Source organism: Ischnura elegans, chromosome 6 (assembly GCF_921293095.1).
Source record: "Ischnura elegans chromosome 6, ioIscEleg1.1, whole genome shotgun sequence".
NCBI classification, from domain to species: domain Eukaryota; kingdom Metazoa; phylum Arthropoda; class Insecta; order Odonata; family Coenagrionidae; genus Ischnura; species Ischnura elegans.
This window is the reverse complement of record NC_060251.1, coordinates 24,775,534-24,787,544: the sequence shown is the minus strand read 5'-3', so window position 1 is coordinate 24,787,544 and position 12,011 is coordinate 24,775,534. Positions and strand designations below refer to the sequence as shown.

The 12,011-nt window shown below is 38.1% G+C and overlaps 1 protein-coding gene across 3 annotated transcripts in view; it reads right to left on the bottom strand.

Annotated features, from left to right (window-relative positions):
• Positions 1-9,519: 9,519 nt before the first annotated feature.
• The window catches only part of LOC124160197 (bifunctional heparan sulfate N-deacetylase/N-sulfotransferase), a 1,039,810-nt gene continuing 1,037,318 nt past the window's right edge, over positions 9,520-12,011 (bottom strand). For all 3 annotated transcript variants that reach the window (XM_046535973.1, XM_046535975.1, XM_046535974.1), the window contains one exon: positions 9,520-11,481. In XM_046535973.1, the coding sequence (XP_046391929.1) occupies positions 11,368-11,481 (114 nt within the window). In that variant the 3' untranslated portion in view covers positions 9,520-11,367. The remainder of the gene's footprint in view (positions 11,482-12,011) is intronic.

The window sequence follows — 12,011 nt, the reverse complement described above, 5'->3', positions numbered from 1 at the left end:
CGGTCGTGTTGGATGATGGAACAGCTGCATCATTGTGCACGAACTCACGAAAATGTGGCGAAGACTGTCCAGCATTTGTTTTTTCACAGATCAAGGACTATGTCATCTTGATTGTTCCAAAGTCTTTTTCAGCTACCAAAGGAAACAAGACCATTGAATACAAACGGGAGCACTTGTGTGGTGGGAAAAATGAGTGCATATTGGACGGTAAAGTCATCTCCCAAGGCCGAGACGTGACTTTCAAAGAAATGATTGGTTTTGCGGAAGATAGAGTAGAAGTTGAATCTACGCTAAAATCCAAAAAAGATTCTGGTGTCTTCACCTGGATAATGGAGGGAAATATGATTACATGCGGAAGTGAATTGAAACCTTATAGGAAAATGAGGACAGACGACTTTTGTGGACATCATCCAAAAATTTAGGTGAGCGCAAGATGATGATGAGACCGATAAAACTGGATTGCCAAAATTGGTAATGATTATTTTAATGTGACGGGAATTATCCACATGGAAAAAATTAATTCATGTCAAAGACCATGATGAATTAGAATATAGGGAGTCAAAAAAATAAAATAAACCTGCAGGTACTACCTACTCATCACAGAGTAGATTACCATTTGACTTCATGGGATTTTTAACTTTAATGTTTTTTTTGAGAATGGGTATTTTCGATTGATCAACTTTATTTTTCTACACTGAAGTTCTTAACATTAGTAGTTTTAACCTAATATTTGTGAAAAAATGCAAAAGTATGTATATTTTGTGCTATCTTGCACTGTACGATTGAGGGAAGGAATATCAATGTTTCTCCTTTGGTGTTGGCAGCTGCTGTTTGCTGTTGGTTTGGTTTTCTTTCTATGCATGTAGATATGTTATAATATGTAATTCAATTGAATGAAATTAAAAGGCTTATTAAATGTTGTAATAAATCCAGTTTATATATTCAACCTGTACCCTCGAGATTTCTACGCCAGCAAAGGCAGATAGATTGACTCCACAGAACGGGGAATGTAATGAGATTTTCAAATGCCATGGCTTGGGTCAATTAGAATAAGTGTCTCGTTTTTCTTAAAATATATTAAGTAAAATGAAAAAGACGCTACATTTACTTATTTGATTGCTGTATCACTGCACTGGAATACGTATCAATGAAATTTGTAACAATTTCAAATATATGTTGAACGTGACACCGAAGACAAAACTGTATGCAACATCAACGATTTTATTGATTCTTGGTGTATACATCATCAACACGGTACATAAAATTGATCAAAGCGACAATGTTGCCACAGTGTTTATACGGATAAATTTGCTTAAGGTTAAAAACTATATCTGAGATCAATATAAAAATTTCAAGATAGAAAAAACAAAATTTGGCTCAATATTAGCTTTAAAAATTTTAAGTTTAAAATATTTAAATCAAGATAAGTTTTTTGTTTGACTGGCAAAAGTGCACGTCACCCAAAATTACATAAATAGCTAACTTCTTTTGTAATCTTGGTCTAAGTGGTTTCCATGCTTTCTGATCATCAATGCTGCCAGTGAGAATAATCTTTCCGCTGGAACAGATATAGCGGGACTGTTAAGGAAATCTCTTGCCATTTTTGTATCTCCTTGAAAAGTTGATTTAGTTATCTTCCACCAAGGCAACATGTTTTCATTTCTGGGAGACTTCGACTGCAGAAGATAGTCTTCAAATTATTTCCTTCAGTTTTCACACTGACAGGGTAAATTAACAAAACTATTGGCTGATAACTAAATAACACTTGAAATCTCTTATTTAAGTTTAAAAATAGCAGAAAGTAATTGAATAATTCCATTTATCTGCTGTGCCTTGTCAAATTACTTAAAATATATGAAGTGGTCAGTACTCAAGCGGTCAATAAAGAGGAAAACCTAGTCACCAGAACATGCCTCTCAATATTGTTCCTTGTCTGATTGTACAGGGAGTATGCATAGACCAAGTTATCCTCGAAACTTTCTACCAAAGCAGGCATCTGCAGATTCTTTTTACTCATTGACTAAATGGAATTTGAATGGAATATTTGTCGTGAGAGGCTTTCAAAACATGTTCAAATTTTTATTGGAGACTTTTCATTTTTACTGCATGGAGTCATGGAGAAAGTTTCACATTGATGACAAGGTTCTAATATTAATACTGCGTAATAAATCCTGGTCAAGCAGTAGTACGTACTTCAACCTCTTGCAATTACTTCAATTAAGAGCAGTGTGATAGGCAAGCGACAGTTTTCATAACCCCCATTTCTTCCTTGATTTTTTCCCAGTGTTTTCACCGTTATCTTTTTTAATTTTCCAACAAGTTAAATTGAACAGTAACTAGTGGTAGGATAGTGCAATTTTTCTCCTTCTAATTCATGGCATGACATATCCGTCTTGTGGCTAGTGACTAAAGTTAGAGTGCGAATTAATATGCAGAGACCGGTTTCACAGTAACGTGGCAACTGGTCCGTAGTGAAGCCTCCTATAGTAATATGTATGTATAAACTCTATGGTTCAGTGCCAACGGATAAAGTGTTTATTTATCAGCAGTATTCACCACTTACTAACGTCAATGTTGATGACTACATGCTAGTCAAAGAACAACCCAGCTTCACTTCAAATCTCCTCATACCTGATGGTTTTTTCAGTTTTTTTCTGATTTTGTGAGATTTACCTCCTCTCCTTTATATTGGTGGAAGGGTCATGCTTGGTGGGTGACCCAGCGCCCGGCCTTGCCTTCGCAAAAAAGGTGCCGAATAGGGCCTTATATCTATATATATAAAAGAAAGTCGAAAATCGTGTTAGTTAGAACACTTATAACTCGAGAACGGCTGCACCGATTTCAATGAGATTTGGTTCTTTGGATTCGTCTCAGGCGGGGTTAACATATAGGCTATTAAAAAAAGGATAATTTCACAAAAAAAATTCATCTCTTTCCTATGGACATGCTTTTAGGAGTTATAGTAACACAACAATTGATAAGTCGGTCAAAACTACAAATTAAATAATTTGTTTTGCTTTTACCACTTTAATAACTGAATTTAGTAACAATATAACATTTTAATTACTAAATATATTCAAAATATTAATTAAATTGAAATTACATTTTAAAAATTTAATTCGAGCTAATTATAAGCCCAGCCGTGGCCAAGCTCGAGTTGACACTTCACTACCGTGTTTGTAAACAAATCTCCAAGCAATTGTTGACAAACGGTAATGTCCGTGTTCCTGTCGAGGAATCGAGTAGTTTTAACTCATTTCCTTGGAATGATTGCAAATTAGTTTCAGTGAGCTCATCAACAAAGAGTTCCAGAATATGATTGATCACCAAAAGAATCAAAGATGGTTGATTTAGCGAGCAAGAACGAAGATGCGGATGACTAAAACGAGGTAAATTCAAATAGTTCGTACTCTGCATGAATTCGAATCTTTTAAATGTGTAACAAACGAAGACGAAATTACCAACTACCTATCTGAATATTTTAAGTCCTTGGACATACCTAGCTTACCAAGGCACGATTTACAGAAAAATGTAGTTTCTGTGTTCATGATCTTTCGAAGCCTAAACCAACCATAACTATCCAACGGAACGTGTTTGGTGATTAAAATAATTGGTAATGAATGTGATTCACGCAACTTCACTCAAAGGAAAATTCAAAGGTGAGGAAGTCCTTATTCCGTAGATTCCATTATCTCAACTCATATGCCCTTTTGAGATTAAACATATTCAATTTCCAATTCGTGTTGCATTCGTGATAACGATTAAAAAATCGCATGGTCAGTGTTTCAGTTTTTGTGTTGTTTGTGCTCATGTGCTAATGAAAACCCATGATTTTCTCATGGTCAATTTAACGTGCTATGTTCACGAGTCGATAAACCATCCTCTGTATTTCTTCCTTCGCTTCAAGTGCGTAGCTAGGATAGGGGGTTTTGGGCGCAGCTAATACCACGGGTCTGTAGGGTATAGAAAACTCGCTAAGGTAAGCGGGAAGTGTGGGGGCACTTCCCCCAGATATTTTTTAAGATAAATGGTTCAAAATAGTGGGTTTTGCGTCTGTGTGAATAGTTAAATATGTTTTGTTTGTTAGTCATCCGTCCCCCTAATATTAATAACAAAATCTTTCATAAAAAAATTCTCTAAGCTCTTGGGGGGGGGTTTATCCCCCAAAACCTCCCCTCGCTGCGTCACTGCTTTGCTTCGCTATATTTACTTAGCTTCATCCGCTTCATCTTGCGCCTGATAACAAAACGAAAACTGTTGTTTATCAGAAGGTGCTTGACGCAAGAAATTAAACCCGAATGTGTAGAGCTCACCGTGGTGCGTTTACGCATGCAGTACGTTTACGCAGTGCATTTTTTTCAAACAGAGATACTAAAACTGGCGCGCCTTAAGTCATTCAATGCGAATGCTGCCTCATAGGGGCTCTTCTTGCACGATTTTGAGCATCAGTCAAGCGTCGGTCTGGGGTTGTGTCAACCTCCCCCCTGAATGGGCCAAGTGTATGCAAAAGACTTGGACCTAAAAACATTTTTTACAGCTAATTACGCATAAAGCCAACAACTGAATGCGTATAATTTTTATTTCATGAACTGCTTTATTAAACCACAATGCCCAAAATTTCTTAAGCTAAAACGTAAGAAAATTTGCTGAATAATATCCGCGTAGACGTGCTCCGATCCACCCTATATAGATTCAATAAAGAAAATCTTCTGACAAGCAATTTTGGTACTGATTTACGTAGTTTTATTAAATTTGTATCCTTATTTCATTATAATAAATTAAACATGATTAAAAACGATACAGCCGCTCTTGATATATAAATGGTGTAAGTAAACTTTAAGGTCATTGATTGTTAGGCGATACGAAGTTTGCCGGGTCAGCTAGTTACATATAAATTATAAATATTTATAATGCCTTACATAGGAACATATAATGGAAAAAGGATGAGGACAATGGTGTTGTGGTAGATGGAAAAAGCCAGAAAACCAGATGGTAAAAATGCGGCCTGACTGGGACTCAAACCCAGAACCTCCCATTTGCCGGCCAGGTACTCAACCAGTTGTGATACCAATGATTAGATTTCCCATGATTTCGTCGAGGGTTTAAACACAGCCTTGGGTCAAGGCTTTGTGCATTCAAGGATACATTACTGCCACTCAATTGGTCATTTTTTCTCCATTTTCAGAGGCATTACTTGTACAAAAATTACACAACACACCATTTACACCAGGCAATGAGCCATCATTGACAAGATACGATTTAACACAAGTGAAACTAGATTTGATGTCCCCAGAGAAAGGAAAGAGCACCCTAAAGAAGATGTGGTCTTGAGATTTTTCTCTAAATATTGGAGTTTGACAGAAAAGTTGGCAAAAATGGGAGTGGTGTCACTTATACTCAGTCTGATTCCCATATGTGACACATTTTTATAAGGGTTAAAGGCCTGATGGTGTGCACATTTCTATGCCATACTGTAGACACGACTCAGAAGGGCCATGCAATAAAAATTGTGTATATTACATTTCTCAGCTGCAATAGCGCCAGATAAGTAGCTCAACCCTGTTCCTCCAATCCCCTCTTCCTGCTTCCATTGACAGGAGGCTGCCCATGCAGCACCCCATCAAAGTATATTGCAAGACGAAGAACCTAGGCGTGGCCCACCTGTGGGGCCCATTGCAATCCGAACCACTTGGTTCTCATACCAAAATTTCATTGTGTAGATGTGTGGTTTGGAATTTGGTTGGAGTTTTGGGATTTGCTGGAGTGGAAATTATTGATGATAAGGGAAGGCTATTATAGAAAGCAAAGAAATGCGTACAAGGTAATTTGCGTACTAACCCTATATTCCGGGCAACATCTTCCCAGTAAACACAATGTGTGCAGAAACGTTGCAAAAGGGTTGCGCGAGGTTGCTGGAGTTGCAGGATGAAGCTAGGCGTTTGACAACATTTCTGCAACGTCCTAATTACGTCGCTGATACACTCATTTGGTTTGAAAAATTTTATAACATAATATTTTAGCCAGAAGATCCTATGTATAGATCCGATATCCGAATATTTAAATCCGATTCATCCTATTCATAAGACACTCATTGTATGTGAGAGTGGAATATTCACTATGTTACATAAAGGTTGCGACATGTTGATGGTTGCTTTGCAGTGTTATTTGGACAAAGTTTTCCCCAAACATATATTCAAATATGGGGTATTTAAAGCTTATTTTAATCTTCTGAAGCAATTTTTTTGGCCCTTTCGAATGCTTTTCTCATACTTAGGGAAAAAGACCGGCATGAGAAAAGGGCAGTTTGGCACCACGCTAACCTGTGCCTGCATTTTTTCCTGAGTTAACCTTTTCCCTACTACACACGTATATATACGTGTGGACGTTTCCTGACCCGAGAGATGACGGCCGTATATTTACGTGTGAGATTTTCCTGGCCAGGGGAACGAAAGCCATATATGTAAGTTTTCTAGCTCTCCCCCTTTTAGGATGGTCGCGGGTTTATGTCGTCTTTGTCTCCGGACCCAACCCTGCGGGGTTTAGGATTTACCCTCGGAATCTGGGAGCAGGTAACCAAACCCCTTGTCTTTTATAACCCTTCTTAGCGGTAAGGGACGGCGGTCATACAATTGTTTATCCAGTCATTTTGCGAGATAAATAATTGTTCATTTCTCAAGAAAAATAAACTAAGAATTGAATTCTTTGTCTTTTGAACAGCATTTACAATTTTAAAACGAAATTCTATGATAAATATTAACTTATATCTCGAGTTATGTATAAACATCAACTTGGAAATTGATGCTGCATTAATTATTATTATTATTATATTATTAATTAAACCTTAGAACTTCGCTTAAAATTTGACAATGCTCAGAAAAAAATGAGGAATTCAATTCAAAGTCTGCAATTTACATTCAAGCAACAATCATCCATATGCTAAATACATATAAGTAATACATAAGTTGACCGCGAACCAATGCCGCAGGTATGGTCGTAAACCCGGAAAGGAGGGATCACAACTACTCTCGGAGTCCGAGATAATGCGGAGTCCCATCGGAGAGGGGTTGAAAAAGGTTCCGCGAGACCCTTCTTCATTAATGTCCTCCAAAAATGCTCCGTACCACGAGAAAGAAGAGTCTCTTGAGACTCAGTACAGCAGTATTGCTAAGACGAAAACTCTGCCGTCTCGAAAGGGTTAAATGTCATTGAATGGGTACATATTTGGGGAATAATAATTATCACCATCCTGTAACTGAAATCATTTCAGATGCTTTTTATTTAAAACCAACGTTGGCATCTTACAGCCACAAAGATGTTAAGGAGAAGGTAATAGCTGGTGCTGGACTACACCAATAATGGTGCTTTAATCTTTAAAGTTGCACGACAGAGCCATGCAAAGAGTTAATGATGATTTTTTTTGCATGTGTGCCTATTAGGCACATTGTGCCTGAACTCAGCAGTTCAAATAATGCACTTGATGGAAAGTTAAGGTATCTGCATAAGGGTAGAGGCCATCAATTTTTCTCAGAAAATAGCTCAGGAAGTAGGTGACAGACAAAGAAACTGAAAAATATGGGTCTCTTTAATTATTATACTCTACCAACAGTGGTGCAGCAAGTGGGGGATAAACTAAAAAGAAACTTTGGGGGATAAACCCCCTCCCCCAGAGCCCAGAGAAATTTTTAAGTGTAATCCATTTTACTTAATTGGATCAATATTACACCCATGTCTCGTATAGCGCAAGGGATGCGTTCCTTGGGGTCTTTGCGCTATACGAATTTGCGTTGTACGAGAGCGTTTTAACATAGGGAAGATAGGGATGCGTTCCTGGTAGCATAGGTCTTGGGTATTGAATTTCCTCTAAAACATCTATATTCCCATAAAAAGCCTTAGAAAACATTATTTCTATAAATATTTATAGTTTAAAACATCTTTAAAGATAGTATTCACGCATTCAAAGACTTTTATTCACGTTAAAAAAAATTCTTACGTGCTTTCGAAATTCCATCCTGTCGTGCGGGTGGGCTAACATCTGCTATCTCAGGGGTTCGTAATGCGTTGCCGGCAGTTGATGATTTTTCAAACTAGTCTAAAAACAACTATGTGTCACCCAGGCCCTTTTGTCGCTCATCGCTTGGAGTTCATCAGAAAATGTTGTGGTGGCTGCGCTATCAACACTTGCAGATTCACCTGATATCGCCGCACTAAAAATACCTGCTTGCCGTTTAAATTCTGTCACTTAATGTCTCGGAGCGATTACCACTCTCGTCTTTTTGTACTGATTCACCATGAACTTTCCGTATGTGTAGACCGCTTGGTTGAAGTTGGTGCGGCTGAGGTCACTGATATTTTAGCTTCGTCTTTATTCAGAATAAGGCATCGTGAGTTTAAACTTCCGCGTAATATCGCTTTGACGCTCTCCATTTTCAAAGCAATTAACCTCTCTCAAGTCCTCTTCTAGGTTAATGGTTTTTCTTGATAAATTCTTGACTTTTCTACACGCATCCCTATTTTTTGCCATATTCTCTTGGTTTTTACTCTGTATGGCTCTATCTAAATCACCTTCTTCTGCTGAACTGTATTCCTGAGACGCAGAAGGGCTATGACTGCGGGGAAAGAACGAAGCCATTGTGTTTAAGACTCTATAGCGGACCCTTTTATGTGTTGATGCTATTCATGCGCAACTCGGTCACCGCTTCATTTCTCCCCCGTGAATACCGATGACCTTGAAGGGTTCAGCGTAGACTCTCTACCTGGAAGTCAATCGCCCGGTAACCTACGACGGCAATACGTCTCAAACCGTATTGCTGAAAAAAAAACTCATTTCCACTAGCCCCACGCTTAATTAACGATCTAAATTATTTATTATCATTTTGTTAAGGAGACGAGATAAATCTTCGGTAGGCCGGCTATCTAGACCCAATGACGAGTAATACTTTTGGCAATTGCGCAGCAATGAATTTCGATTAATTTATAAACAAAAAAGAAGATTTGAGGCAAGAAATAATATTAATATGCGTATATTGATAGAAATTTCGTGTGTACTTAGCGCAAGTTCACGTTTTATCACGAGAGCGTTTAAGATTTTTGATTAGGCTACACTGCGTTGCAATGTTTCCCCGAGGAACGAATTTGCGCTATATCGAAATTGCGCTAATCGAAATTGCGCTATACGAGACATGGGTGTACTAATAAAATAGTGTAAGGATTAATAAAATATCCCTCAGTGAGCCGCAAAACTCACCATTTTGAACCATTTATCTCACAAATTTCTGGGGGAGAACCCCCGCATGTACTGCTTCCCCAGTTGGGTATTCCATATCCTCCAGACCCCCATAGTTGCGCTTAAAAGGATTGCCCCCCCTTGCCATAATTCCTGACTGTGCCCCTGTCTACCACTACAGCAAAAAAAATTAGTGAGTCCATTGTGTTGCACTAGTGGTAGACATCTAACTAGTTGCATCAACCTTAGGGTGGAGATTTTTAAGGAGTAAAATATTAATGAGGAGAATAAATACCTTTCCGTTTCTAGCCACTTTATTTGATACATCATGTGATGGAGGTTGTTCTCCGAATGATATTGAAGTGGGCCAGAATGGCAAACAGAACAGCAAACCCATCAACAGAACCACTCACTCGCTCTCCCCCTCCACAGTCAGTTATTGTCACAGGTGCATGCTTCAGGACTGGTATGAATGTGTGCTAAGTCATCGGTCACCGTTCTTTTTACGACACTTCACAGCAGTAAGAACACTCATCTTGATGCCCATGAGTCCATTTCGGCCTCTCTCACAGTTACCTTGATTTGGACACATGCTTACATATTGCACAGAGAGTAAGAGCTGGGGCGATGATGGAGGAGGAAATTGAGGCTATGTAAGAAATCAAGCCATGTTGCAGTGAAAATGAAAAGATGAGAATTTTTGTACATAATGACAGACACAACACACACACAGTTTGCACTAGGGATTCCATGCTATTTTTTTTGCACAAAAGTAGGCACCAAGTATGGCAATGGAATGCAAAAATTACATCTCCATTCAATGCATTCCTTTATTATTGGAAACTAAGAGGTGTGGGAGTAACAGAGTGAGTGGTAGACTCCAAAAAAGATGAAATAAGCTTCTTATTTTTTTGTACAATGACTTGAAAAGTAATAACAGAGTATGGAGAAATATTACCCCCATTAAAAACACACAGAAATTATAACCACTTAAAAAACAAGTATGCTCCATTTTTTAACTTGGCCGAGGGAAAGAAATCTTTGCAGTTTCTCTTGAAACGATATGGTCCTCCTGTTCCTAAAACAGTCAAAACAGTAAATCACTCAACTGCCATGAATCAGTAGTCAGCAGCACATTGAGTCACACTAGTGCCAGCCCTTCATTTGAATCCTTTTTGGCACATGCATATGTATCCCATCAGAAAAAAAGGGATTGCATCACCCAAAACACGACAATTGTTTTTATTTTTCATTTTTATGCAACTATTAGCTCATTGGACTAGTGAAGCTGCCGCTAATACTTCCTCCATTCAGCATTTTTATTTTACTATGAGCATTTATCCAGCTTCACATTAAAAGATTCACCAAATCACACTTCCCATGCACAAAACGATTCACTTCTTCATCCACACACTTGACACACACTGAAGCTGCAACACCATTTCTCATCAGATTTACTTGACATTCTTCAGGGTGATTATCTACAGAACTACTATTTACCACACACAGCCAACAATTAGCAGCCTCATTCTGCACTCAGTTTTGTCTTGAGAGATATGACAAAGAAACAGTGGCACACAGCTTGAAATATAAAGGTATGATGACGCCCACACATGAAATGGCAGAGTTGAACAAGTTCTCTCATTTCCCATACAGCATTTCTTCGAGCCACTTGAACAACTAGTTCATGGCTCAACGCCTTAATTAGTGTTTGCATTTAGAGAACAGTCCTGACTAGCTCATAGCTCATACAAAGAAATTGGACGAATTGAAAAACTTATATGCTGATTGATTTGCAATAAAAACCAGTATGTACAACAAAAATAACAATCTTAAGTGTTTCTAATCAACCAAAAAAATCACTGAAATATGACAGGTGTTCATTTCTATTTCCCATTAACAAAAAAGCAACAATTTCCTACTATTTCAATGTTATTTTTTCAAGAATGCAGAAACTTTAAAGGGATTTACAACCATGTGGAGCAGACAGACATCAAAGACAATGTGATCTAGTGTCCAAATAGTAATGGAATGTCTCTTGATGAAGAACCCTCTGATGCATTGACTTTTGCAATAAATTTCCCATTTACCAGCAAAATATGCATAACCGCTGAAAAACAATGACATAAGGGAATAATTGAGATTCAAGCTGCCACAACTGTGTCGCTAAGGTCGTCTTTCAGCCACTGAGGGACGTGCCGCCCTCCGAGGCGCTTCAGGAGCTTCACAAGGGCAGTATTGTGAGTGAGGTAGTAGCGCTGGAAGAGAAGAACAAAATAGAACATTATTTGAGAGACCCACTACATTTGGACCCAAAATTGATCCAGCATTGTACCCTTTCATAATTTCTAATGCCAGCTGGCTTAATAGGGGAGTATCAAGTAACCAGGAGTCAGAATTCATTTAACTTGTTCTGATTGAGTAAAATAACTCCCCATGGTGTAATCTTTAGTGGGAAAGGAAAGGAAATAGTCATAGAAACGGCTTGGTTAGGGAAAGGCATAGAAGTAATTGAAATACAAAGAAGAAAAGGTTATGAAAAAAGGGAATAAAAAGAACATCGATGACTCAAACACGCACTCACTCACCGTCCTTGCAGGATTCTGAAGAAGGCTAGCAAAAATTTCTCTTACACCAATGACCACACCCATACAACGAAATACAATGGGCAATAAATTTTAAAATTCACACACATGCACAAACACACACCTTGTGGATTTTCTCAAAAGAAAAAGTTTCCATAAAAGTCCCAGGTACACACACACACTCAGCTTTGCAAAGATTAATC